The 27,906-nt window shown below is 38.9% G+C and overlaps 1 protein-coding gene across 1 annotated transcript; it reads left to right on the top strand.

The window, feature by feature from the left end:
* Window positions 1-10,632: 10,632 nt before the first annotated feature.
* Window positions 10,633-24,488, top strand: LOC576160 (metabotropic glutamate receptor 3). Its single transcript, XM_011682107.2, has 5 exons — window positions 10,633-11,095; window positions 14,883-16,102; window positions 16,694-16,934; window positions 21,685-22,850; window positions 23,556-24,488. The coding sequence occupies exons 2-5, from the start codon at window positions 15,302-15,304 to the stop codon at window positions 24,183-24,185; spliced, it is 2,838 nt and encodes a 945-aa protein (XP_011680409.2). The 5' UTR covers window positions 10,633-11,095; window positions 14,883-15,301; the 3' UTR covers window positions 24,186-24,488.
* Window positions 24,489-27,906: the final 3,418 nt, after the last annotated feature.

Raw genomic sequence — 27,906 nt, 5'->3', positions numbered from 1 at the left:
ACAAAATTTGGTTGAGTATTTATTTAATTAATACATTTTTGTGAAACAATGTTGAATTTGACATCCACTGGCAGTTCTCCTTGCAGATTTTGTGTATCATCAGAAATGGTATTATGCCTAAGATTTGGATAAGCTGTAACAAACGTCAGGTTGAACACAAAATATCATTCCACAAATTTTTTTCAGGCATTTTTAATGGCTTGTTAAACCCAGACATGAAATTTACTATAGTTTCAAACGCAGTTTCATTGATTAAAAAAAAAAAAAAAAAAAAGGATCGCGCTTGATAACTACTCACCTGTTTTTGAAGTGGAACAGACGGTGCTACATCTTATTTTTGCCACGATAAATCACAAACTATGGTAAAAACTTCAATGTCCATGCTTTCCAAAGTTAATACCCGGGACACGTTTGTTTTGACATTCCAAAAGAACTTCACGTTAACTTGTTTCCCTCTCCTCAAAATGCAACACCAACGTTCAACTGATAATACTTTTTAAGAACGAAACGTCTTCGGTATGAAGTATGACAGTCATAAGTGTCATTCCATGGTTTTGTGTCCACGTGAGAAAAATTACGTCCAGTATAACATGTGTTAGTGGCTTAGTGCAACAAAAAGCACGCACAATTGGTGCAGAGAACACACATCAACGGTATACTAACTGTTAATTCTTATCTTCGCGCTTCGCGACTTCTTCTGCCACATAATAGATGTATATAGGTGCCAAGACCGGTTCTCTGTTATAGATCAATAGTTCCATTCACAGAGAGCGGTTCTTTGTCAATATTTGCTGAAGGAAGAAAAATAACGGTCGTTTAAAACCCTAGACATAAGTACGACAGTCAAAGTCTTTATCCAAACACGACTCGCGAAGATACTGAGTGGAAGTATCACTGACTACTTGTTGCTGCAAAGCTGTTTACGCAAACAAGTGCCCTATCCCTGATTATTACTTCCTTCGAGTCGGCTTTCGAGCGGGTTTCGATGTTTTTAGTTTGTGAAATTGTTGGAGGACTTGGAGACTGTATGCTTATCTAAACGAGCCGAAACACTGTCGTATCATCTTCAGCAAGTTGACATGGTTTATGGAAGGGTGAAAGGGTCTCAGCAACGTATATAAGAGAAGAAAGATGAGTCTAAATTAAATTATATCTCTGCTCCTTGGTTGCTGAGTGATAATAGGTAATAATATGACAGAAAGAGTTAGGCGGGACCGGGTATTATTGCCGGAGACGGGATATTATCAATAAAGGATGTGTACTATATGCAATGATATGCTATGCAATTCGGGCTCCTGTATGCATCCGTGATTATCCATCCCTTCCTCCTTAACCCCCCCCCCCCCCCACTCTCTCTCTCTCTCTCTCTCTCTCTCTCTCTCTCTCTCTCCTTCTCTCTCCTCTCCCTTTCACGCTTGCTTTTCTATCTCTCATCATCTCTTCCACCTCGATCTCCCTTTTCCTCTGTCACATAATAACAACCCCTCCTCCATCTCTCCCTCTCTCTCTCTCTCCCCCTCTCTATGTTGTTTCTCTCTCTTTCTTTTGTTCTCTCTCTCTCTCTCTCTCTCCCTCTACATCTCTTCCCACTCACACCACCACCTCTCTCCATTGTTTCTCTCTCTTCTGTTTTCCCACAATCTTCCCCTCTCCCTATCCACATAATTATATATCTTAATTTAGTCCATTTACATTTACATTACATTTTAGCAGAGGTAACGGAGATATAAGTATAAACATAAACATAATGGAGTGGCGTAGCGTCTTTCCATACATTGAGGGGCTTAATATGTCGAGGTAAGGGAGGGGCACAGTCTCAATAAGAGAAATAAATTCGACATGATTGTGTGAGGGAACAATTTACTGGAGAAATAAAGATGGAATCAAATACAGACGCAAAGAAAAACTGAGGAAAATGAGAAGGGACACCCTTCTCGAACGTAGAGGAAGCTATTCTTCTTCTCCTTTTTCTTTACATGTTATTTTGCCAGTCGGCTTCTGTGTTGTTGTTGTTGTCGTCACCTAAAATGTTTATTTTTTTAAAGGATCCAATATGAAGGGGCTTTGCTAAATGGGGCAATTTCAGTGGATAAATCGGTACTCGATCCTTCGGGGATGACAGTAGGGCTTGGGAAGTTTCTCTGTCTTTATCTCTTTTATGACCTGCTTGGGGCCCGGATTACGTTAATATTGTATAGGGACATAATTGATCTCACCGTGGTCTAACTCTAAATTCTCCTCGACCTCGCCCCCCCCCCCCTCCCCACCCCACTCTCTCTCTCTTTCTTTTTTTTTTCTCTCTCTCTCTCTCTATCTCTCTCTCTCTCTCTCTCACTCACTGAAATCTGTCCCACAAAGCATAGCTAAGGGTAACGTTAAGAAATAGGGGATTTCCCTCAATCTCAAGGCACTGAACCTCCGTGAATGTGTGATATCCTTCCGCCTCGATAACTTCCCGACCACACCCTTTTCCTCAAGTTTAGCCTGACTACGCGATGAAAACTAGTCCATATTCACTTCTTGAGCCGTAGGCCAGATAAGAAAATACTTGTTCTTTGCCATAAACAGTCTCTTAAATGTAATAGATAAATCTTATCGGGATCTTGGTGAACGTAACCGACGGAAGTAGTTCTGGCAATTGAAACTGTTATATGGGCTAAAATTTCGGTCAGTAGATTTTGTCAACTAATCAATAAAATTTGTAATTTGAAATAGATTGAATTCATTCTTATACTGTAATAAGAGGAAGGTGATATCCACAAATGTTCATATGATCCACAGTCTAACGATTTGCAATCTCTTTAACACTAAGAATGAAAGAACTCAGATAATCTGACATCCTTAATAGACTTGACAAATGTTAGGTTCAGTTTCAGAAATTGAACTTGTGGCGCAAAGCAAGCATATCGGGAACTTTCTCCGTTTGTAACATAATTTATTCTTTGGCTCCTGCATAAAGTATATGGAGTCAATCAAGAGTCATCAATGAGTAATCCCAATCCCCTTTAAATATTTTTAGTTCATGTTGAATTTAATTTGTATATATATATTTTTTTGATATTGTATGTTTTTAATGTATGCACGGCCCTACGGAAGAACAGTCCATGTAGTCCGGCAGCCAAATCCAGATTATTGGCCTAACCTTGTTTTAGGGTCTATAGTTTTTTTTTCAATGGATTATGATTGCCTAAACCTTCTATTTGAAGAATCCGATTGCTGACACTCTGTCAGCCTTGAGCAATTTAAGATATGTGACGTCATACAAAATGGCCGCCAAAATACATGATTTTTCTCTAAAAATGTATAATAAATTTATAATAGGGCTTTTTCTACAATTTTGGGCAGCCAAATGTCTGTATCTCTCTAGGACCATCACTAAAAATTGTTTCGTGATGTTGCACGGCCATAGATGACAAGCTAATTTGCATATTTTGAAATAGCGCCCTCTATAAATATATTAATTTTGCATAAAAATAGGTGTGCCAGCCAAATGCCAATTTCTTAGATCTACGTGACGTTAAACACATATTATATGCTTCGTATGCATGAAATAATTACGATTGTGCTGCATTTATCTTACATATTTTTTGGTCTAAATTAAGATACATGTAAAGAAACCAAGATCTACAAGAGAATCAGTGAGAAGTGATTTTACGGTACATTATTGTTCCATTCATAGGCTTTATTTAGACCAGCATTGATCCAGCGTCAGTGAATGATGATAAAGCATTTGGCATCGGTACCAGACAGATGCATGAGTTTTAACAGGAGTTACCTGGTGGATTCTATGACACAATTTCCAAGAAAGTCTACAACGGGTACCTGACAGAAATTGTCAGCCCAGACACCAACTGTAAACCAAAGTGTTTCTGGAGTTTCATAAACGGCAAGCGATGCGATGCTTCAGGGTTGGCTCCATTGAAATAATCTAATGGAATGACTTACTCAGATAGCCTCTCAAAGGCGAACATTCTAAGTAATCAGTTTTCATCCATCTTCAACTGCAATGAAGATATGACTAGTCTGAGAGACAAAGGACGAAGCCCCTACCCAACCATGGATCACATTACTATCTCGCCACCAGGTGTTCTGAAGATCCTGTCTGAGCTTGATGTTCATAAAGCCACTGGTCCTGACCGAATCCCAGCCAGACTTCTGACCACCAAACTGACACCTGTGTTCCCTCTATTCTTCCAAGCCTCCCTTAACCAGAGCGTGCATACCTGATAAATGGAAGATGGCTATATATATTGATCCCATCTTCAAAAAAGGTGACCGTAGCAAGCCAGAGAACTACAAAGCTGTCTCTCGGACGTCAGTAACCTGTGAAGACATCGTTCTTAGCAGCAACATGAACCACCTTGAAAGCCACAACATCTTGTCTGATGCACAACATGGCTTTCAAAAGAAGCGATCCTGCGTCTCACGGCTTGTCCTTGCTGTCCTGGACCTTGCCAAAGGCATCAATGCTAGAGACCAATTGGACATGACACTCCTTGGTTTCTCCAAATCATTTGACAAGGTTCCCCATGGAAGGCTAGCTGTTACACAAGCTCCAATTCTATGGAATCTGGGAACCCACACATGCTTGGTTTTCTGGCTTCCTGAGTTACAGGACCCAGCAGGTGTTACTGGAAGGACCCATCTCCAACACCAGCCAAGTAACATCTGGCATCCCGCAAGGCAGCGTTATCGGCCAGATGCTGTTTCTCCTCTTCCTCAATGATCTGCCACCGTACCTCTCCCCAAACCCAACAGTCAGGCTCTTTGCTGACGATGGCATGCTATACAGCAACATCAAGACATAGGAAGACGCCTAACGTTTCCAAGAGGATCTTGACTCACTGCAACGCTGGGAGCGTGATTGGCTGATGGAATTCATCCCACATAAATGTCAGGTTCTACATGTCACCAATAAACGCAAATCCATCATCAAATTCACGGACAGACCCTAGATGACAAAAATATAGCAAAGTATCGAGGTGTTGAGTCACAGAAAAACCTCAGCTGGAACCCACATATCAACATTATCAGCAAATACTCCAACTCCACCCATGTCCTAGAAAAGTTAAATAACTGTGCTACGATACTCGCCTTCAACCAATCATGGAGTATGCCATCATCATAATTATATGGGACCCTAACACTCAAACAATTAGCAATCATCAAGAAGCTTGAAATGGGTCAACGGCGCTATGTCCGCTCCTTCTGCAATGACTACTGCAGGACAAGCAAAGTAGAAGCCATCCTGAACCAGCTCAAGTGGCCAACATTACAAGAACGCAGGGTACAGGCTCAGGTGGTGATGATCTTTCGCATCAACAACCCGCTGAAAGACTTTCCACATACTTTCCTCACTTCATCAACATCCCTGCACAGAGGGCATTCCAAGAAGATAGTTGTTCATTTTGCCTGAATGCTTGTCTAAAAGAGGAGCTTCTTCCCGGATACAATAAAACTCTGGAACTCCCTCCCTTTGAACACCGTCAATTGTACCTCTTTTTTAACTGCTTCAAGCAAGAGTTTCTTGCTGTGCAGCTCCTGCTATGACTAAACAGTCAAATCCTAGAGAGGCAGGTCCTGTTGCAGTTGCTGCAGACACATTTCATGTGTGGCTGTGCTGTTGAAGCCGTGGCTAGCTGCCGTCTTTGTTGCCTTTTCTCCTCCCACTGTTCTACTCTCTTCTGATCACTCCTCTGTATACATGTCTTCACAGCGCATCTCCATTTGGGGCAGTCTGAAGCATAGGCTTCCCATTTTTTAGGGTTGATTTCACTGGCCTCCATATCCCTCTTGCACACATCCATAAAGCGAAGGCCAGGTCTTCTAACAGTCCTGGTTCTGATCGCTAACTTTCCCTACAAGATGTCTTTTGAAATGCGGCCATCTGCCATACGACTGACATGACCAAGCCATCTCAGCCGTCGTTGTGATAGAAGAGCGTAGATGGTCATCTTCATTCCTTTTTGAGGACATCCTTGTTTGGAATGTGGTCATGCCATTTGATGCCTAGGATTCGCCTCAAGTAGCGGAAATGGAAAACATTCAAACGGTGCTCCTGACTTGCATGCAGGGTTCACGACTCACTGCCATACAGGAGAGTGCTGAGCACATAGGCCTGGTAGATCTTCATTTTCGTGTTGGTGGTTTATAGTAAAGTGTTCTTCCAGGCCTGCTTTGAGTGTCTAGCAATCTTGGTTGCTGCCTTGCCAATGTGAACGTTGAGCTCGAGATCAAGGGAGAGGTTGCTTAATACATGGAGCCGAGGTAGGTGAAGGTTTCAACCACTTGGAGGGTGTAGTTTAATTAACATTGGAGGATTCAAAAGTCTATGACACCAAGTTGATCTACTCTTAGACTAGAGTAATAGGACTGCAGGCAAGTTGAAAATATGTCAATATCAAGAATATTTTGTCATGAAAGCTTTCACCAGGTCAAAGGCGAACTTGAAGAATTTGACAAAGGTTGACGTGTCACTTGAGCAACCTTGTACAGCCCGTTTGATGGTTGTGCTCTACTCTGGATTAAAATCTGATGATCTTTGGTTGGTGTGCCACCAGGGTTTCTAGAAGTCATGACGAATCGAGAGTCATCCAAAAGAGTCTTCCTTCCCACCTCACTGCTTCCCTCCCAGAAACTACTGACAACAAACTACAGTTGATCGACATCATAATACCGGTATGGGTGATTCTGCAGAATGATGAGGTGTTCAGAAATAGGCAAAAGCACAAGCTGGTCATTACCGGTCAAGATGAGGTATCTGTTGAAGTGATACCAGGCAGCGATGTCATGCCAAGGGAAGATCGTTCCTTAACACATGAAGAAGCAGACAACATCATAGTACAGCAAGCGATTCAAATTGCTGCTAATGAGAAAAGGTATGTTAGGGTCCTGGCTGTTAGGGTTAGGGTCCATCATTATCTACATGAATAACTTAGAACGCCAATGATCATGGCGTCATCAAAGAGCGAGCTGTTATTGACATTCCTGCCACTGTACACAAGTTGGAAGATATCATTCCATCGATGTTGGCAGGACATGCGTTGAGGGGATGCGACACTATTTGGGCATACTTTGGGATTGAAAAGGGTACATGCATTGCTGAAAGTGATGAAGCAGAAGATTTGACTCCCTTTGGACTCAGTTGGCAAGAGAGCTCATCTGCAAACATGTGTGTGGAAGCACGCCTTGCAGTCACGACCCACATCATTGGATCCTACAAAGTATGGCTATGCAAAAGAAGAGGAAACCAAATCCCTGATCCCTGTCACAGTACTTACAAATGTACAACTCGCACCGGACAACATATTAAGGTTAATACGGTGCACTTGTGCGAGTGGAAGCCTATGTAAATCATCACGGTGCCAATGCAACAAAGTAAAACTAGCATGCACAATTTTCTGTGGTTTTCGCGCCTCTGTCGAGTGTTATAACGATCAAACTAAAGCAGCAAATGATGGCCATTGGAAGGTTTTGGTTTGGTCATTTTGGGTGGATATTTCGCTTTATTAAACTCCCTTGTAAGAGAGGAACCTTTTCATGATAGGTTCATATAAAAGAATGTACCTCAAAATACAAATCAAATTTCGGAATGCTGTCACTGAACACGGGCATTTATAACCATATGGTACCTCATATCTATGGGACAGAGAGCATGAGATTCTAGCTTGTTTTCTTCAAGTAATAAAGATAACGACCAGTTATGGTCATGCGATTGCATTGTGAAAGAAACGTTGTGGAATCAATCAGAAAAGGTTGATCATCTAGCTTATAAGTATTGGTGTGTACTGCAAGGTTCTGGAATCATCAAAACGATTAGAAATTTAGCCCAGTCTTGGTAAAGTTACAAGCACTGTACACAGAAGGATGTATATGGGACTACGCGACATGTGCGCGATATCTATCAGGTCTAAATAGATATAATAATTTACCAAATATATCAATTAGTAGGCGGTTTCTCGGCAAAATTTGTATCATCACGTATTAGTCAAAACATATTCTTTCACATGATTGGTGATAAGAGCTTCCATTTCATTTTTTGAGAGGGGGGCGTTTCCAAAACTGATCTTTACCTTTAAAGTACAAAATAACAAAAAAATCACACCAAAATGTGGTGTACAATTTTTACTTATTGTATTCAGTGCGTCTGACTTATAAAAAATGTTAATTTCATGTTAGAAATTGGCATTTGGCCATCATTTAAAATTTGCAAGTTAACGTGTCTATAGAGGGCGCCAATCTGAATTATGCAAATTTACATGCCGTTTTTTATCATACAACATCGTCAATTTTTATTTAGTGATGATCCTAGAAAAAAATCAAGATATTTGACTGACATTTAATGTAGCAAAATACTGTAAACAATTTTTTTATCATTAATTTTGGTAAAAAAGGGTATTTTGGCGGCCATTTTGTGTGACGTCACATATCTCAAATTGCTCAAGGCTGACAGAGTGTCAGCAATCGGATTCTTCAAATTGATGGTCTAAGGAACTACAATAAAAAAAAACAAAAAACTATAGACCCTAAAACAAGGTATATCGTGATGGCTGCCGGACTAATGGGCTGAGGTATAGGCCTCCGTGCTTAAATAAATAAATGAAATGAAATGTTAATTTATCAGGTGATTATATCAAATTTAATTCCAAGAAACATTACACAATACGGTATAAATACAAGAATGGAAGAGTTGGACAGACGAATAAAGGGACTGAGAACAGGATAGGTGACAATAAGTGCGTGGCTTCAATGACGTAGTGCCATCTCTCAAAGGTGAAAACCTGTTGATGATACAAAGCTAGAAAGCGCCCTCTGAAGTCAAAGTAAAACATAATCTGACAGCACCAACCAATATTGTTCTTAAAAATTAATGTGAAAAGAAAAGAATGTACTACCAGCTTTTGAGAATGATGTGCATACGAATGAACTGACAAACGATGGACCCTACCTCTAACAAACCAACGATGAATGAATATCTACATAATCTAACAAAATGCCAACTATTCCGCCAAATTACTCTTAAATAGACATGTAGTGTAGTGTAGTGTAGAAATGTAGCCGTCAAGTTTAGAAATAACGGTGCATCTTAATATGATCTTATTTTGTATAGTAGGATGAATGACCAGTGGCGTACGCAGGATTTTTTTCAAGGGGGGGGGGGTTGAAATAAAAAAAAGGGGGGGGGGGTTCCAAAAAAAATACATAAAACATACACATAAAAAAAACTCGAGGGGGGGGGTTTAACCCCAAAACCACCCCCCCTGCGTACGCGCCTGTGAATGACCCCGCCCCCCTTCCCGCCTCTGCCCATTACAAAAATACAAAGAGACTACATCGCTGCCAACAATTAAATGACGATTGCCGGGTAATTTGAAAATTCTCGGGATGAAGGCTGTCACCCCTCCCCCCCCCCCCCCCCCCCCCACCCCGCCTGGAGCTCCGATATTTTGGCTTGGTTATGGTACAACACAATATTTAAACGTTTGTATTCTGATACGGTATGGACAGCAAAATAAATCACGCCTGATTAAATTTACGGGCAACGGACAACGTAAGAGGGAAGACGGGGCCAAAGTGTGCTAATCTCGTGCGGAACCTGACCATATAATGGACATACATATGTATTTCTAGATGATGAGTCACTGTGTGTTGACCAAGCCAGGCGCGGATCCAGGGGGGGGGGGGGGAGCGGGCCTTACCCCCCCCCCCCCCCACTAAGTAAAATATCGGCCGGCAAGATTTTTTTAAATTTCCGGGGGCAAAAAAGAAGAAGACAAAATTAGTGCTCACTACCCCCTCCCCTCCCCCCCCCCTCTCCCTCATCCAGGGGGAGGGGGGGGGGGTGGGCGAGCGGGCCTTGGCCTTGGCCCTCCCCCGGCCGATGTCCCATGACATCTCACACATTTTCAGTGCCTGTTTGTCATCTTCTCTTCAGTAAATTTTCTTACTTAACTACCGTCAGGCTAAATGTTTAATATATTGCCTCACTCTAAATCCCGCAGTTGGTATTATTTTGATGAAAAATGCAGCGATGAAAAAATAAAGAAATCCATCGCTTGTGAACAAAATAAGATGCCATTGTATTTTCAGCTGCATACACTGCGGTATGTTCGGCGTTTCAAGAGGAAAATTATGTCGTCCAAGCGATCATTCCGGGGGTTTTCAATTTAAAAGTGTGGTTTCTTTGAGTGTTCATTAACCCCTTTCCTGTGTATTTGCAGACAAAAGATTTTAGAATCGATTTCATCAGAATCGGTTTGATATCTCTTTTTTAATGGTGTGAAATGCCATCACATTTATATCAACTAAACTCATTATAATTGAGAAATAATAGCATTGCAATTATGTTCATACTTTATGGGATGTCGTCTGCTTGTGCAAATCATGCCCAACCTGTGATGTCACACAATTCTCAGCAACGTTCGCGGAGAGCTCTTCAGGTGCTATGCCTGAGCTGTATCTAAGCGTTTTGTAATTGATGATAATCATTACTTCAAATGTTTCCAAGCATTGAATTTTGATAAGATTGTCCAATCAAAGTTTCACCTTTGCAATGAAGAAATTAATTGTTTTAATTCTTCGCACACCTAGAAACATGTCATTATTCATTTTGAAGGAAACAAGCCGATATAGTTCGGACGTTCTTTTTCGAGGCCCCGCGCGCGTTTGGCGTGACACGTTTTTCCCGCGTGCGACACCAATCATTTTTCAATCGCTGGTTAGATATTGATTGGAATTTGAACTGAATCAACTTGTTCGTGATACTGACAAGTGACAGCCAGGTACAAAATAATTATCCGTGTTCATCACCAAGTCTCTGTGGTTTTCGGGCAGCATGTAAAGATAAACATCTTCAATCATCATTACCACGATTAAGGTTTATCTCGTAGATGCTCGAGAAAGGACAAAGTCCAAGTAATTAACCTTGCTTGTGGACATTTACTACTCCCAGTTTACTTCTTTTGCTTTGTAAACTTTGCCTAATTACAGCATGACTTGTGTACGTAAACGCAGTTTAGGATGATGTACGTTTACTTGTATGTTGTGATGGTTGGTTATAAACGTTAACTTCAAATGACGGGAGACAACGAATTTGGTGAGTAGAACTGAAAATCAACTTTGTAATTTTCATTCGTTTTACACATTATTGCAACATCATTCGGAAATGTATGTTTATTTATGTTAAAGCACTTTATATTGGATCATACTTGTGTGTTACAGGTTCAGTATAAATGTTTTAGTTCTTATAATGTCCTGAATAGAACAATCAAGCCATACATTCTTCTAATTAACTGATTTAATATATACATGTATATCTGTTTTTATGTACGTGTATGTATGGTGTACGGAAAATAAAGCCAAACCAAACCAAACCAAACCAAACCAAACCAAATTTCTCTATTTTCTTTAACCCATAAAAGACTATCATACACTTATCAAAGGAAACAACAAATAATTGGAATTGCAATGTAGGCCTACGGTTTGGGGTAAGGAATTACCTGTAGGCCTATTGATTTTTACATAACGTATATGAAAGTTCAATTGACATAATGGAACTGTACGTCTAAATTCATTGTATATAATGTAGACATTCCTCTGAATCATAATATACATAGACCCGTTTACATTCTCGTGGAATTACATGTAGGTATATGTATAGTATGCATGGATAATATGAACTTTGAAGCGTAAACAGAACGAATATTATGCCAACAAGAAAAGCTCTTTTACAGAATAAACTGTTATTGTATACCGAAGTGTATGTTTTTAAGGTAAATGACGCTGAACAAGATGTAATGCGACTTGTATATTAAAGGAACAGATTTGAAAATCAAAAATTTATGAAAATCATTATCAATTGAACATACATACATATTGTTGATTTACATCTGCATAATTTCAAGCATAACTCAATACTTTCTTATATATACCCAGGTGAGGTAAATGATTTTCATAAAGTTTTGATTTTCAAATCTGTTCTTTTAATATACAAGTCGCTTTTTCAGCCTCATTTGCCTGTGAACATACATTTCGGTAAACAATACCAGTTTATTAATACATAATGACCCTTCGTACAAGAAGATTTTTTAAAACAAATTTTCGCCATCTTGGTTTTGTCAAGTAATGATGTATATTTGTAATTATTACTTGATATATAATATATTACATACAAATAATTTAATTTTAATAATTCCCCGTAACGGTAATATACAAATGATAAACAGTTAAATAAAAACAGTTGAAATAAAAGCTTGAGAGTTCAATTATTCACTTCTTCACTATTGCTGTTCTTGATTTATAAATATAAAATATAAGCATTGTATATTTCAATGTATGGATTGGTATTTGTGCGTGCTTTCGTACCACAGATACAAGATTTTTTTAATGGTTTGGGGGGCATTTTGAAATGGACAAATTGGTCGAGAGAAAACAAGTACAAAACAATAAAGCATGGACTCTGCTAAAGACGGCATGATAAAACAGAAAAGGAAGGGTTATCAAGCTAAATTTTTGTTTACTTCCTGTTTCCACTTATCATTTATTCGATTTTAATTTGTTTTTCATAATTGATGGATAGTTGAACATTGAAAACTGACACAATAGATTGTCACGAAAAATATCAGTCATAAATAAATTAAAATGTGGCTATATTGATCACGCTGTTGAAAGAAATATCGCCAGATGAAAATGAGGATAGGAATAAAATAGGAATGACATTAATAATAGTGAAAGGCACTTACTCGGGCTCTGGGGTGAAAAAACAGCATATTATAATGAAATTGTGCGGACATCGGAAATTCAATTACGCGCTTCCATAATAATGGGAAGGCTATAAGCTAATGCAAAACGATGATGATATTAAAGGTAGGATGATTGATCAGTGCTTACGTTTTTTTTTTAATTGCATTTACATATCTCGCACATGTCACAAGATTTTACAACAGGACAGAGATAAACTAGCAATTTTAGCTTGTTAACAAGAGGCTTTTTTATATGAAAATCGAACGATACGCAACATAAATACGAAACAAGGACTTTCAATTTATTTCAGGAGCAATTTCAAAATTCAACTTCTTGCTATGACATGACAATGTTGAAGAATGAAGAATGTTATAAGTAGTAGTAGAAGAAGTAGTAATGATAACAATATAAAAAGAATGTTTTTGCTGTTAAATGATTTCTTTTTATCATTTCGATTGAGAGCTTACAATAGCCCGCGATTATGATCACTTGAAATAAAATTTCGAATGTCATGTTACTAGAATTAAGGATTTGTTTAAATGCTACTGCTGTCTTCCCAACCTACCCATATATAGAGGTGATTTTGTTTGCTTCTCCTCGACTCTTTTCATTTATATTGTTATGGATGAAACTGCACCTTTAAGGTCCTGTTTATAGACTTTTCATGTTGTCATGAATTTCTGCCATGATGAAACGAGGCATTGAACACCCAATATCCACTACATTACCGTGGGTGCCTATGTCGCACACAAGCGTGCATTAGAGGGCTGCAAATATTTACCAGAGATGAGCCGATGAAATGTGTACCCATATTCTTCTGTCTGTATGGTAGTCATACTATAGGCCATGGAATCTACTGGATATAGGAAGATATCTTTTTCATTTCTTCTTCTTCTTCTTGTTCTTCATCCTCTTCTTCTCATTCTCCTTCATCTTCTCTATTCTTCTTCATCATAATCCTCATCTCGTTCTCCTTCTTTTCCTCTTTTCTCCTTCTCCTTCTTCTTCATCTTTTTCTTCATATTCTCCTTCTTCCTCTTCTTCCTCTTCTTCTTCTTCTTCAAAAATCTTTATGAATGATCGCTATTCTTCACCACCCCCCCCCCCTCCCCTGAAAAAAGGAAAGAAGACAGGAAAAGAAAGATAAGAAAATATGTAGTTTGAACCACTATGAAAGTCAGGTATTTATAAGGCTTATCAATTTAAAAATGCAAACTACAACGTACCGACTTGTCGTTATCACCCAGCCCCATCCAATGATAATCTATAATCGTATTCTTACCCTAGGTAATGACTTATGATTTTATAAATTGGGAACCTCAATTCATTTTCGGATGACTAATCTATAAAAACATTGAACCATTTCCTTTGCAAGAATATCGCATCTTTAGATAAAATAAACCAAGTTACGATCAATGAAACTTGGGCAAACGAAATGAATACATCATAATGATATTATAACAAACAACATTATTTTATTCCTTTTGTGATTATTGAACTCCCTCCATGCAATGTAAACCTTGTTCATTATTCTATTCTCCGTTCATTATTATGAACCTGTATATGAATCGTCAAAATAATGAACCTTCAGAATAGCGAACCTTCGGATTAATGAAATTCCTTTTCCATGTTTTCTATTGCTAACCTGTAGATCTGTTATTTCAATCAGCAGTCCTAGATAAATTGAATTTCTTTGGCTGATACCCAATTCAGATCCATACATTTCCTACATCCATAGAGATTGAACGTCAGGTATATTTCTGAGTAGTGGGTCGCCAGAACAAATTTTTAGATAATGGTAATAATATATAATTGTAATGCAGTTTGAAAATAAGAGGTTCGTAATTTATGTTAACATTTCGAAAAGAGATTGGGAATTCCAAATTACGCGTAGCATATACGCGTAGGCATATAGCCTTTGGCTATAATTTACAATTTGAGCTAATACTTTTAAAGCACGGCTAAGAAAATCTTTAAAGAATCAAACAGCTGCAGTTAATTAAACGAAGAATTTTTTTTCTCTCAATAATTTCAATAAATATAAGGCTTCGTTTAAAGTCAGCATCATCAGCTGATTAAAGCAGAAAGATGCTGTTCATCAATTCCAGTGCACTTCTAATGCCGCTTTCTTTTATTTACAGGATTAATCCTCTTCCCCTCGAAATTCGGAGATTCTTCAGCTACAAAATGAATACGTGACATTGTCTTCTGAAAATGGACATACATGTAGTCTAGGATCTGCAACGGATAACTTTCGGTATGTCTACTAGGAAAATGCGTATAGGTGATGCACCACTACGACCAATGCAGTAAAGTCTTAAGAGCATAATTATTTCAACAATCTAATAACCTTCCTCGAAGTATCTTCGTCCCCGATCTCTTCATGATCTTGACAGACATTATTTTTCTTCAGAATAGCTGCGCTTTGTAAAGGAAATGCTGCTTCCCTCAATGGCTATTCTAATAGTTTGATCCGACGTGGCACCATTCAATAAACACTGCTTACTTTTGTAGGAACTATCGTTTGTAGAGCCCCAAATAATCTAGAAACTAATGTAATATGGCGGCGACAAATATGACGATAAGAACATGTTTAATTTGTATTGTTCTGGCGGCTTTGACAAAAGGAGATGGTCCACAACCCGAGGTCGTATACCAACGCGATGGCGACGTTGTCTTAGGCGGTCTGTTCGGGCTTCACTACAGCATTACAAACTCCAAGGCATGCCTCCTTATCAGGGAATTTCAGTCTGTGAAACGCGTCGAGGGGTTCGTGTACGCAGTCAACTATATCAACAATGACAGTTCTATCCTACCCGGCATCACCCTCGGGTTCCAGATCTACGATACGTGTTACTACGACATCGTCGCGCTCGGAAGAGCGATGAATTTTGTTCCCGACAGGAGTGGAGTCATTTGTGATTGTGTAAATGATACATACAGCGGGGCAACAGCTACGTCGTCACCGGGTAGTTGTTCGGGGACGGGTAGGTATTCCAGGGCCGCTCAAACTGATGGCAGCGGTGGGATGTGCTGTGGAGGGATGCCGTTGATAGGTCTCATAGGAGCGGAACGCAGCGAATCCAGCATGCAGGCGGCGACGCTCATGGGTCTACAAGCCACACCAGAGATCAGCTACCTTTCGACCAGTGACTCACTGAGCGATAAACAAAACTATCCCTATTTCCTAAGAACAGTCCCACCTGATCGATATCAGGTTAGTGTCATCGTGGACATTTTGACACACTTTGAATGGAGTTATGTGTCTTTCCTGTACTCCGCTGATGAGTACGGACAAAATGCGTACGCAGAGTTCGTGGTACAGGCAGCAGAGGCCGGGATATGCATCGCGTATCATCAGGTAAGATCATTTATTTTGCCTTAAGACACACGATATTTAATAACGAAACTTTACGCCTTTATAACCCCTGATCTTAAACTGTCACCGGCCACCCTACTCACACTATCTATCCTTGTGAACGCAGAGGTCAAATCATTCAAGTACTGGTCGACAGTGGTGTATTCACCCGGCGTATGCACCCACCACCACACCCCACCCCCTTCGTGTTCATGATAATAAAATAAACTCATCAAATGGATTGATCGAAGCATGATTCAAGACCCACTTTTGACTTCCTTGACCCATGTACCTACACTTTAATGTCTGCATATGCTTTTCCCACTCCCCCTTTCTCTTTCTATATCTGCATGATGAAGGCCTCTCTGTATTCGAGGTACGACAAAGATTCGTCTCCGAAAACATTCTGTTTCTTTTTTCGATATTTTTGTTCATTCTCTTCTCTTCTCTGTGGTACATTACTAGACTAAATTAAAGACCAAGAAGAGTACGTAAGGTGTGACAAAAAATAGTTCATTAAACTGTTGCTTATTTCGATATTCTCTCTCTCTCTCTCTCTCTCTATGTTCTCTCTTCTCTGTGGTACATCACTAGTCCTTGGACCAAACTGCGGACCAGGAAGAGTACGATTTGATCTTCGCCAAGATGATGACGTACCCTTACGACAAGGCCAGGGCCGTGGTCCTCTTCACCCATCCGCAAAGTGCTGTCAAGATCCTCATCTCGTCCACCAACGGTACGACCCCGGGACACTTCACCTGGATTGCGAGTGACGGCGTAGGAAACATTGGCGCCGACGCCTTTGCGATTGCGGGTTTGACGTCCGCAACACTAGGTAAGACCAGGGAGTTGAAATATTGAAACATTAAAGGCCGTCTTTACTAGTTTGGTTAGGAGGGATTAGGCCACCCAGGGTGGTCACTGACAGGTTTGACGTCCGCAACACTAGGTAAGACCAGGGAGTTGAAATATTGAAACATTAAAGGCCGTCTTTACTAGTTTGGTTAGGAGGGATTAGGCCACCCAGGGTGGTCACTGACAGGTTTGACGTCCGCAACACTAGGTAAGACCAGGGAGTTGAAATATTGAAACATTAAAGGCCGTCTGTACTAGTTTGGTTAGGAGGGATTAGGCCATCCAGGGTGGTTACTGACAGGTGGCTATCTCATCAACTCAGCTCTTAATTAACTTAAGAAAAAGAGGATCATGGGGGACCAATAGGCACCGATTAGGCATTGTTTTCTATATAGAGGGAGCAAGTAGCTACAAGTAGTACAGAGGGCCTTTCAAACACGTACAGTCTTTCATTTTGACTTGTCAGTTTGGTCTGGCGAAAATCGCTCTGGACATAAAGTCTAGTGACCGTTTTCCAGTGATACCTTAAAAGCAACGCATGCCATTTTGTGCATCTGAATGACTTATATCAAGGAGGCGATTAATGAAAGCTAGAATGTAATAACAAAACATAGAGCAAATTTTCAAACAGAAATAATAACAAATATCATGACTTTATTTTCTCAAAGTATATGTAACAGGAAAACGATTTGTCACTGACTTAAGCACAGCTCGTCACTCTCAACGTTTTATATTTAAAGATTCTTTATCCCCCATTTTCGTTATTTCGAAAATTCGTGATAAATACATCAAAGGGTTCGGTGGGGAATAGCAAACTATACGTCTTTTCACGGTCAATAAGCCACACTGGTAGGTGTGTTCTATCCTGATTCGAATGACTTTCGAGTAATGTAAGTTCGCAACAATAACTGACCATGGGAATACGTCGAACATCCCTGTTAAAGACTGCGAGTGTAAAGACGAGTTGGGGAACCGAGCATCGCAGTTCAATCCTAACCCATCTTGACAAACATGCTAAAAGGTGGGCAAACATGCAGTGACATCATTAATCTGGACTTCGATCGTGTCTTTGGTTTCCTCGAGTGTCCGAGCTATGCTCTTATATATTTCCTCTTTTAATACGAAGACCAACGTACTGACTTCACGTATGGGATTTTTAGTGTGTGTGGTCAGTGGCGTAGTTTCCGGAGGGGCGGGGGCAACAACAAAAAAGGAAAAGGAACAAAGGCAAGGAGACTCTAGCAAGAAGGAAGGAGGTACGACCCTCTTATATCCCCCTTAGGCCTTTAAAAAAAAATTGTATTGCCCCTTGCGACCGACCCAAAAATCTTGAAATCTACGGTCGGCTTTTTTAAAAAAAAACCGTTTTCTAGAAGAAAAAAATGTATTAAAGCATTCAAAATTAAGACATATAAGCCCAAAGAGGAAGTTAAAAAAAAAATTCGGACCGACCGACCCATGTTTTGGGGACAATACAACATCTTTTTTTGGGGGCCTCATTTGATGACATCGTTGTGTCGCATTTGACTGTAGTCTTTGCCTGTAGTTAGTTTTAATGAAAAGCGTTCTCCCACCCCGTCATCCTTAGATCAATGCCGCTGAATACAAAAACCATCCCTCTTATCTGCAAAGTAACACAAAGAAGTCAAATTTGAATTCGATTTGCAAATAACCGCGCATGGCGTGCATTACCATGACAACGAAGATTTCAGTAGTCAATAAAATGGGCAGATTAACAACTGATGTCAATCTTAATTATGCTCCTTAGATTAACACAGTTTGATAATCATATGCCCCAAAAGCTATATACACAAGAAAGTCCAATTTTTTGTGCACAACCGAAGAGAATCATACCAATTTGATCGGTCCCTTTGTGGGCACTTTTTTGGGGGGAGGCCTTTTTAATAAATCAGTAAGCAATTAGTTCCCTCTCCCATTCTTGATCTTCCAAATGAATAACAACAACACCATGCCTTTTCACATGCGAATGGAAAGTGCACGAACATGATATAGATTGCACGAATTATTGAATACATGTTTTGCCGGGCACGGCTTGTTTGCATAGCGAGAATATCAGATCGCTTTTATTCGGCAGGATATGAACGAAATTGCGAAGCGACGTGCGATGTCACGTTTTGCTGTGGTTTTCAATTAAAGTAGTAGACTTGAACAGCAAATATTATCAACGGTGTTTGAATATAGTGATGGGCATCCTGACAAAATATCACATGCAGTATGTTGGAAGGGACATCATTATTACATTGCTGTTTGTCTTTAGATAATAGATAATTATGCGTATTCCCTCTTTCTTAATGATTTCCGTCACAGTTACAATCACTTATAAATTGTTATCGTCGTCATCACCATTATCATTTTCATCACTATCGTAATTACACTCTTTATCATCAGTATAAGTTTATCAACATCATCCTCACTATCATTATGATCATCATTATTATCATCATCCTTATCATCATCATTATCATCATTATCGTCGTCGTCATAATTATCATTATCATAATTACTGTTGCCATTATCATCGGCCTTCTCTTTTAAAATCATCGTCGTTATTACTCCTTATCATTAGGAACATTATATACCTTCAGCTGACGATATAGCTAATGATTATTTTTTCATTGACAAAATTTTTTTTTTTATCATTTATAATTCCATGACCATGAAATTCTCTAAGGATTACATTTTACAGATTAAATAATCTTCCTTTGCTGCAGAGAAACAGCACACAAATATATAATACATAACCTAGGAATACATGTCGTTTCAAATAATGTGCAACAATGAACCGTAAAAAAATAGCTCGACGATGATTTATCTCAATGAACGGACTTATAAAATGAAGTGAAGGCATCCTTGCCATTTCGTAATGAATAAATTAGGATTTTTTTTTCCTTTCATATATCGACGAGCTTATATGAAATTCACTTTTCGTTTGCGGTGTATTGATGGTCGGTAAATTTAGCTGTGGCAGAAAGATAATCGAAATCTGATTGATATAGTAATTGCGAAAGGTGATATTCATTTCGATGCAAGGTTGCTCATCAAAGTCCAATGTATATATTAATTTGAAATTATTTGATTGGCCCTTTTTAATTTAAAATAAGTTTTGTCTTGTTCGTTCACTCTTCGAAGCCATCCCCCTCTCTCTCTTTCTCCCCCCCTCTCTCTCTCTCTCTCTCTCTCTCTCGTTCTCGAACATCCTAACAAGTCTTAATGATGATTATCAAAATTTACCCTGGCAAAATGAATTTTCTCATGGAAAACGTGATGTTACCCAAATACCAACACCCTTGTCTCTATAAGAAGTACGAGAGAACGATTTCCACGTTAACCAAAAATGATTGTTTGCTCCGTAGGAGTGTGGGTGGCAAAGTAGTATGAGCAGGTACGCTTTAATATGGCCTGTTGCTTTCCCGTATTTGCAGCACTTAAAAATAATGATCATGGTGGTGGCATATACATTATTGATCATGTGAGAGAATATGTTTTATTGATATGCATCCGTCATCCTATATCGATGGCGAAGAGCAAGCAGCTAAACAATCAGGTAAAAAGCCACAAATCAAGGATATTCGGCAAAATAATTTTTCAATTAAGGAAAAAGAAAAAAGATTAATAAAACATAACGAGCGGCACACTTCGCGGGATTTTATCGTTTTGCTTTTGGCTGTGTGAATATGAGGTATGGCAATGGGATGTTACAAGGACCTACTAGTCAGTAACTCAATACGAATTTACAAAACCCCATTTTTATTTTTAGATTGTTAAAAGTTTAGCGACGATGCATTTTACTTAAGAAACTGCATTCAATAACATCATGTAGTATTCTACTATTTGTTTAGTGATAACCTGTTATTATAATGATTACCATAATTCACAATGATGATATAAATTACACAAAATAATGCATGTTTAAGAATACATAAGTGAATGTGCACTGCACGCTGGTTAAGTCACAATCGGATAATGAACGAAGCTTGTCGAGTTCATTATCTAGCCAATTGTGACATAACCGATTGCAGTGCATATCACTAAAACCTTGAGCTTGAAAGCACGAATATAATAGGCTATTAAATTTAATAAGCTATTTCTGCTCGTAGGGATGCCTCCTGCTGCTGTACAAGCAAGCATAATGTTATCCATACTATTTATTTTCATACCGTAAATCAGTTGAGAATGATCTTGTCTTCAAACCTACATCTTAGATAATGACTTCTTTTTTTCATGGTAGAAATTCAAGGTTGGCCTTCTTTCAGCAAAAGAATCTTTAAAAAAAACAGAAGAAAAAACAAAAACTTGCAAATAATCAACTAACAAGCGAATGTAGATTTCTGTCTAACCAAACGACATTTGTGCAATGTCGGGCTCCAACCAACGACCTTAACGATCATAGCCAAGTTAAAATTAAAATCATCTTTACTCTTATACCACGTTATATTCTTATTAGTTTAAATAATTGAATTACTTCAACGTATATAGTTAAGAATAATGACATGTCCACCATAATCGATTTGCTATATTGGGGGAAATGATATCACTGTTATATAATCATGATTGATGCGCATGAATATGGATGTTTTAAAAGATGATATGGAAATCAATAAAAAGAAATCAAAATAATTCAAAAGAGTTATGACCATGAGTGTATATATATTTCAGGATTCCTAGTCATGAGAGCGTAATTATCTTTTTCTTGTCTTGCAATCCTACAGGAATGATATCCACTGCTCCTTTCTCAAAGAGCTTAGAAGCTTTCGACGACAAGTTCGCCCAGATCAACCCGAGTACGAGCGATAACCCATGGGTGGGGGAGTTCTTCGAGAGATACGTGGACTGTCTACAGGATGATGAGGCCGCTCAGAAGGATTGCCGCGACCGGGTACTGAACAGTCGTCTTCCAAGCTTCGAGACGCTTGTCATGGATGCGGTCTTTGCCTACGCCTACGCCCTGGACACCATGATGGAGGAGGAGTGTATGGATGAGACAGACGTGACAGCGTGCGTCGTTCGGCTTGGCACCAATGGAACACATCTTGCACCGTACCTGTTTGCAACTACCTTTGAGAGCTTAGCCAATGGGAATTTCAGTTTTAACGCGGACGGCGATGGGGAGGGAAGGTATGCCATCGAGAACTATCGCTTGGGTCCGGATGGTGTAATTTTGGAATCAGAGCGTGTAGGTTTCTGGGAAGATGGCCCAACGCTGGAAGCTCGTCTGGAGCTGAACGGTTTTGATATACGGTTCTATACAGATGTTGGCTGGAACACCACCACGCCACCTGCGTCTATCTGCAGCGAAGAGTGCGCAAGTCGGCAGGTCAAGGATCGGATCCGAGATACTGCCACATGTTGCTGGAACTGTCGGCAATGTGAGCTGGATGAGATCGTCGCCACTGAGACCGAATGCGTACCGTGCCCGGCAGACGCCCTCCCCGATCCGTCCACTGACTATACCACCTGTACAACCGTAGAGTCGGTCCCGTTGGTGTTCCACAGCTGGTTGGGACCGTTCCTAGTAGGTCTTTCTAGTATTGGGCTCCTGACCGCTCTAATTCTATTTGTTCTGTTTGTCTACAACATCAAGGACACCCTGATCAAGGGTTCTGGTCCCGTACTCCATCTATTGGTCCTGTTTGGCACGGTGACCGGTTTCGTTGTCGGACTTATGGCCGTGCTTCCTCCTTCAGAGATCCTCTGTACCTTCACCAGAGTAGCCGGATCAGTCACCTACACCATCATCTACGTGCCGCTTGCTATCAAATGCGTACAGCTCTACCGAATCTTCAAGAAGGCAAAGGCCACTGACTCACAAGAAAGCGCCAACCTCTTGAGTCTCTGTGGTCAACTTGCACTCATTGCCTTCGCGGTCTTACTCCAGGTGAGTGGATTAAGTTGCTTAAAATCTTTAAATGGGGAGCGATCGAAGGTTATTCGACGAAATTTTCCCACAAAAAAAAAGTCTCCGGAGAAATTCAAAATTTGCCATCTATAATTTCTTCATAATTCGTCCTTGTTTTCACGAAGTGACGGTAGTGAGGAAAATCGTAACGCAAAGTGAATGCAATTTGTTTTCACTACCGTCACTTCGTGAAAACAGCGACGAATTATTGTTCAAAATAATTTTCAAATTACGCATTGTTATAGCCTCACACACTCTTTATATATGTTAGAGCTATAATACTCTTGTCTTCCTCTACCATATATGAGGCATATGATATCAGTGGCTTTTAATGAGTTGGTGGTATCAAAGGTTCAAGAGGAAAAGTAACTCTATAGTGATTTATGATAGTCTGTTAAAAGCCGGAAGGGCGTGACGTCCGTGTTAAAGAATGTAAGGTAACGCCCTCAAGAGTCGTTCATGGCTGAACTCTAGATACTGTATCCTCTAATTCGATTGAGTCTAATGCATGATCTTATACACTAACTTACTCCGCATATGCTTGTGAGTGAATGATACTGGAGTCACCCATACACTCCTTGATAACATTCATTTTCCGTTGTAAGATGGTATGAAGGACAATAATTATTGCATTCATAACATATTGCCACCAATATCCGTCCTACTTTTTCTCATTAAATGCAGGTGGGTATAGAGACAACATGGCTCCTAATGAATCCTAGCAAAGTTATTCCGTTTTCCTACATACAAAACGGCGAACTAAAGATTCAGATGTGCTGCGATGTTTGGTGGCCTGAGCCTCTTTCCACCATTATCTTCAACTTCCCATTCCTCGTCATCTGCTGTATCTTCACCATCCTCGGTCGCCATCTCCCTGACAATTACCACGAAGCTCGCTTCATCGCCTTCTCGTCGTTCGGAAGCTGTATCCTCATCGGCGCGTTCAGCGTCCCATACGTGACGGCGAACCTCGAATTCGAAAGCGGCTTGTATTCCGATATCCTAACGAGTCTAAACGCCATTCTGGTCCTAGTCTGCCTCTTCGTCATCAAGCTTTATGCTGTGATCTTCATCACACCGGAAGTTCCTAACATGGTCACGAGTGCGCTCGCGCCTGGCCCAATGGGGGTGTATAAGGACCGTGCGCGAACGCGTACGCGTACTACGAGCAGCAGTGCACAGAGTAACGTGAGTACGACGACCCTGGTGCGGAGGCCGAGAGCAAAATCGAGCGACCCGAAAGAGGTTACCTTCAGTGATATCAGACCGACGAATGGGGACACCAATGAAGAAACGGAAAATACAAAACTATAGGTCATGTAGGGTACTTAGATTAATTTGAAATATTTAAGAGTTTTACGTTGGCCGCAATATTCCGTAAAAGCTTTTTTTACGTTTTCCGACAAAACCTGCAGACCCGACTTTCTTCCATTGGTTTTAACTCGACTTACAACGAATTGATTGTTCTTTTAGAAAAGGGAAATCTTGTGCACTGTACATGTGTGTTGCCGATCATCGTGGAAGTGTCGTGGTCTAGTAGATAGATCACCCGACTATGGTTCACATGGTTTGCAGTTCAAGTCCCATTGCGGCACCAATGTCCTTTGGCAAAACAATAATCTATGCCATGTACTTTCCACCTAAAATGGGTACTTGGTAGGAATTTACTCCTTGAATTCTTTTAGCGCATTAGGGCAGCTGGGCTAAAAGCCTACTTCGTTAGCCACTTTAAGCGTCCCCTGGGATGAATACGTGCCCGAAATGGATGTTTTATTATTATCAAAGAGCGTTACAAATGAACTACAAATGAATTAGCATGTGACAATATGATCACTAAGTCGAATTCGATTTTAAACATAAATGTTACTTTTTAAAGGAATCTTTCACTGCTCTTTGAAATATAAATGTCGTCGTGCAATATTATGTAATTAACGTGTTATAATCACTACATGCAAACACATAACTTATGGTTGAAGTACATAGATTTTAGATAAATTTTATTCAAAAACTTTTTGTTCGCTGTGGTCATTTATATGGACTTTAATCCGATCCGTCACCGCAACAGCCTATTCAAGCAACAGTTTACATCTACCACTTGTTGCTAGGTCAGATGAGGTTAAAACAAGCACTGGTTTATTAATACGCATACAGAACGGCAGTGTCTAATTACTATCATATTCACAGTATCCGTGTATACATTGATTACACTGTTAGGTGCCATGTTCCGCTTCTATGATCGTTTAAGAAAGTGCTGATTATTTTATTTGAATAATCGTTCAAAACACAGGTCAACCAGAGAATAAATGTATTTATATCCTGCATCAAAAATTTGTTGGCTTTTGATTGGTTGAGAGCTCGTCACATGACCAGAAATATTTGACCTATTTTTAGAGAGTACTATATTATGAGAGTACTATTTTGATTTACTATTTGGGAGTTGAAAAAAAAATGTGATTTTTTTTTGGGGGGGAATTGAATCAATTTTTTTTTTCAAATCTTAATTTAATGAAAACAAAATATTTAAAATCTTTTTAGATAAAAATTGACATTTTTTTTGTTCTTAATTTGTTTTCCCAAAAATGTTTTTTTTTTTAAATTTTATTTAAATTTTTAAATAAATTGTTGATGCAGGATATAAAACAAATATACCATGCCTTCTATTCGAGGTACTGGTTAAACTATGGGCCTCGGTGACTCCAAAAGTACCATTTGCTTCGGGGCTGCGCCCCTCAGCAAATAGTACTATTGGAGTCACCTCTTGCGCATAGTTTAAATCAGAACCTCTCATAGGCAGTGTATATTTGTATAATATCTAAACACATTGATCCTGAAGAACTAAACAGAGAGACTCAGTGTGATTTTTTTTTTAAAGGTTTATGCTCAAAATTTTCTCGGGTTGAACCATAAATTATCAAAAACTCCATTGCAAATGTTTAAACAGTATACGTTTTCCATTTTTCTCGCCATACCGAACCTTATAATATTTTGTCTTCATGTCTTAGAACGATTTGACTCGGATTGCTTCAAACTAGACTTGTGATAGCATAGGGGTTACACTTACAATTAAAAGAAACATTTTGCCAAATTTGAATTTATTTTAGCCCACTTAATAAAACACTATGTATCTAAAGACCCCCTCTAACTTTTTTTTTTTTGGGGGGGGGGGGAGAATTACGGCCTCATTAGATAATATTCGGCAAACTTTTATGAGAATATTTTTCAACGTATTAAAAGTTTATTTCCTTATTTTGGACCCGTCTCTATTCTATCCACTGTATCTGTGCATTACATAGAGTCAACCATTTTGTACAGACCATAACAAAAAAATTAAAAATAAAATATGTATATAATGTGTATTTTTCAGCTATCATAATTATGCAGATTATGATAAATATCGTAAAACCTCTTTTGCGGTAAGAGAGCCCTAGCCGTAACATATACATATGTTATAAAAATCAAGTTCCACTGATTTACTGCAATTTGTGCATTTTGTTTAAAGAAAAACTTGAGTTCTGGAAATGCGATTGCATTATGAAAGAAAAGGTGTGGAATGGATCAGAAAAGTTGATCATATAGCATGTAAGTAATGGTGTGTAATGCAAGGTTCAGGAATCTGGAGTCATCAAAATCATCATAAAGTTGGCAGAGTCTTGGTAAAGTAACAATCACTTACACAGAAAGATGTATATGGGACAACACACATGGTGTCGGGGCTAGTACTACCCTGATTTCCTTATCTTTCTATGGTCATTACTCAGCCAGTATACATTTTCTTCCAAAATTGTTTGGCACATGACATTTATTTGTAATCTTGAGCATTCAGTGTAAGTTTCGTTAGATTCTGTGAGAATTCATTTTCTTTCTTTTTTTTACCAGAACTCAAGTTTATCTTTAATATCACTCTTAAAAGTTACCACTGTGAAGGTTTATCAATCCCAATTTATTGAAGCAACCTTAGGGGATCAATCTTGACAGGTCAATGGCCTTTGTTGACCCCACCACCCTTCATCCTTCTTTCACAGTACCATGTCAATTTATGTTTTTATGTTTAAATATTGTTTAATTTACACTGATTTGTTTGTGTAACTTTTGATGTGTTTTTAGAGAGATGTGAAATAAAAATTGAATTTGAATTTCTTTCCTTTCTCTCTCTCTCTCTCTTTCTCTTTATTTGCTCCAAGTTAATATATTTACATGTTACAAAAATATGTTTGTCATTATTTAGAGGGATCCACATTTTACAAGCTCTGCTTTTTCAGTGGATTCATCCATTTCCACAGGTTTATCTTAAAAAATAAAAGATAACTATTATACTGGACATTTATGTATACTTTCTATTTCATAATTTTAAACCACATAAAATGTATCATATCATTGAATAATGAATATTGAACTGTATATCTGATTTCTCGTCAAAATCACTGTTCTGTGGAAATGAAATGAAAAATAAAACAGATACTGAAAACTGAAACTTTCTTGTGCGGGTTAGAAATTGTTTCAAATAACCGGGTAATAATAATTAGAATATACATCGCTTAGATAATGTATTAAAGGCCCACTGCACTACTTGTAGTTACTTGTGCCCTCTATATAACAAACAATGCCTAATTGGTGACCATTGGTCCCCCATGATCCCATTTTTCTTATGTTAATTGAGAGCTGAGTTGATGAGATTACCACCTGTCCAGTGACATTGCAGGGCGGTATAATCCCTCCTGCAAACTAGTACAGATAAGCTTTAAGCTCTATACAAATGTGATTATCATTATCATCCTCATTATTATTACTATTACCATTATTATTAGTGCTAATATTATTATTAGTGCTAATATTATTGTTATTATTTAAATTATTATTATTGTTATTATCATTATTATGAATGTCATTATTATTACTTATAGTTCCCAAAGAGAAAATACCACGAAAGGAATACTAAGAGTCCAGAAAATAATTGTTAAAAGAATATAGAATGGGGGTCACCTACAATTATGATTTATGTTACTCTTTCGGTTTCAAAAATTATTACAGACTTTCC

This window comes from Strongylocentrotus purpuratus, unplaced genomic scaffold, assembly GCF_000002235.5.
Source record: "Strongylocentrotus purpuratus isolate Spur 01 unplaced genomic scaffold, Spur_5.0 spur5_scaffold_21, whole genome shotgun sequence".
Classification (NCBI taxonomy): Eukaryota; Metazoa; Echinodermata; class Echinoidea; order Camarodonta; family Strongylocentrotidae; genus Strongylocentrotus; species Strongylocentrotus purpuratus.
The sequence above is the reverse complement of the archived record's forward strand: the minus strand, read 5'-3'. Positions and strand labels throughout refer to the sequence as shown.

What these genes read in the sequence shown, in the direction of transcription:
- LOC576160 (XM_011682107.2), top strand. Translation starts at nt 15,302, where the DNA reads ATGGCGGCGACAAATATGACGATAAGAACATGTTTAATTTGTATTGTT. An exon ending in TATGCATCGCGTATCATCAG is followed by an intron (nt 16,103 to 16,693) that starts GTAAGATCATTT and finishes GTACATCACTAG; the next exon opens with TCCTTGGACCAAACTGCGGA. An exon ending in CCTTCGCGGTCTTACTCCAG is followed by an intron (nt 22,851 to 23,555) that starts GTGAGTGGATTA and finishes CATTAAATGCAG; the next exon opens with GTGGGTATAGAGACAACATG.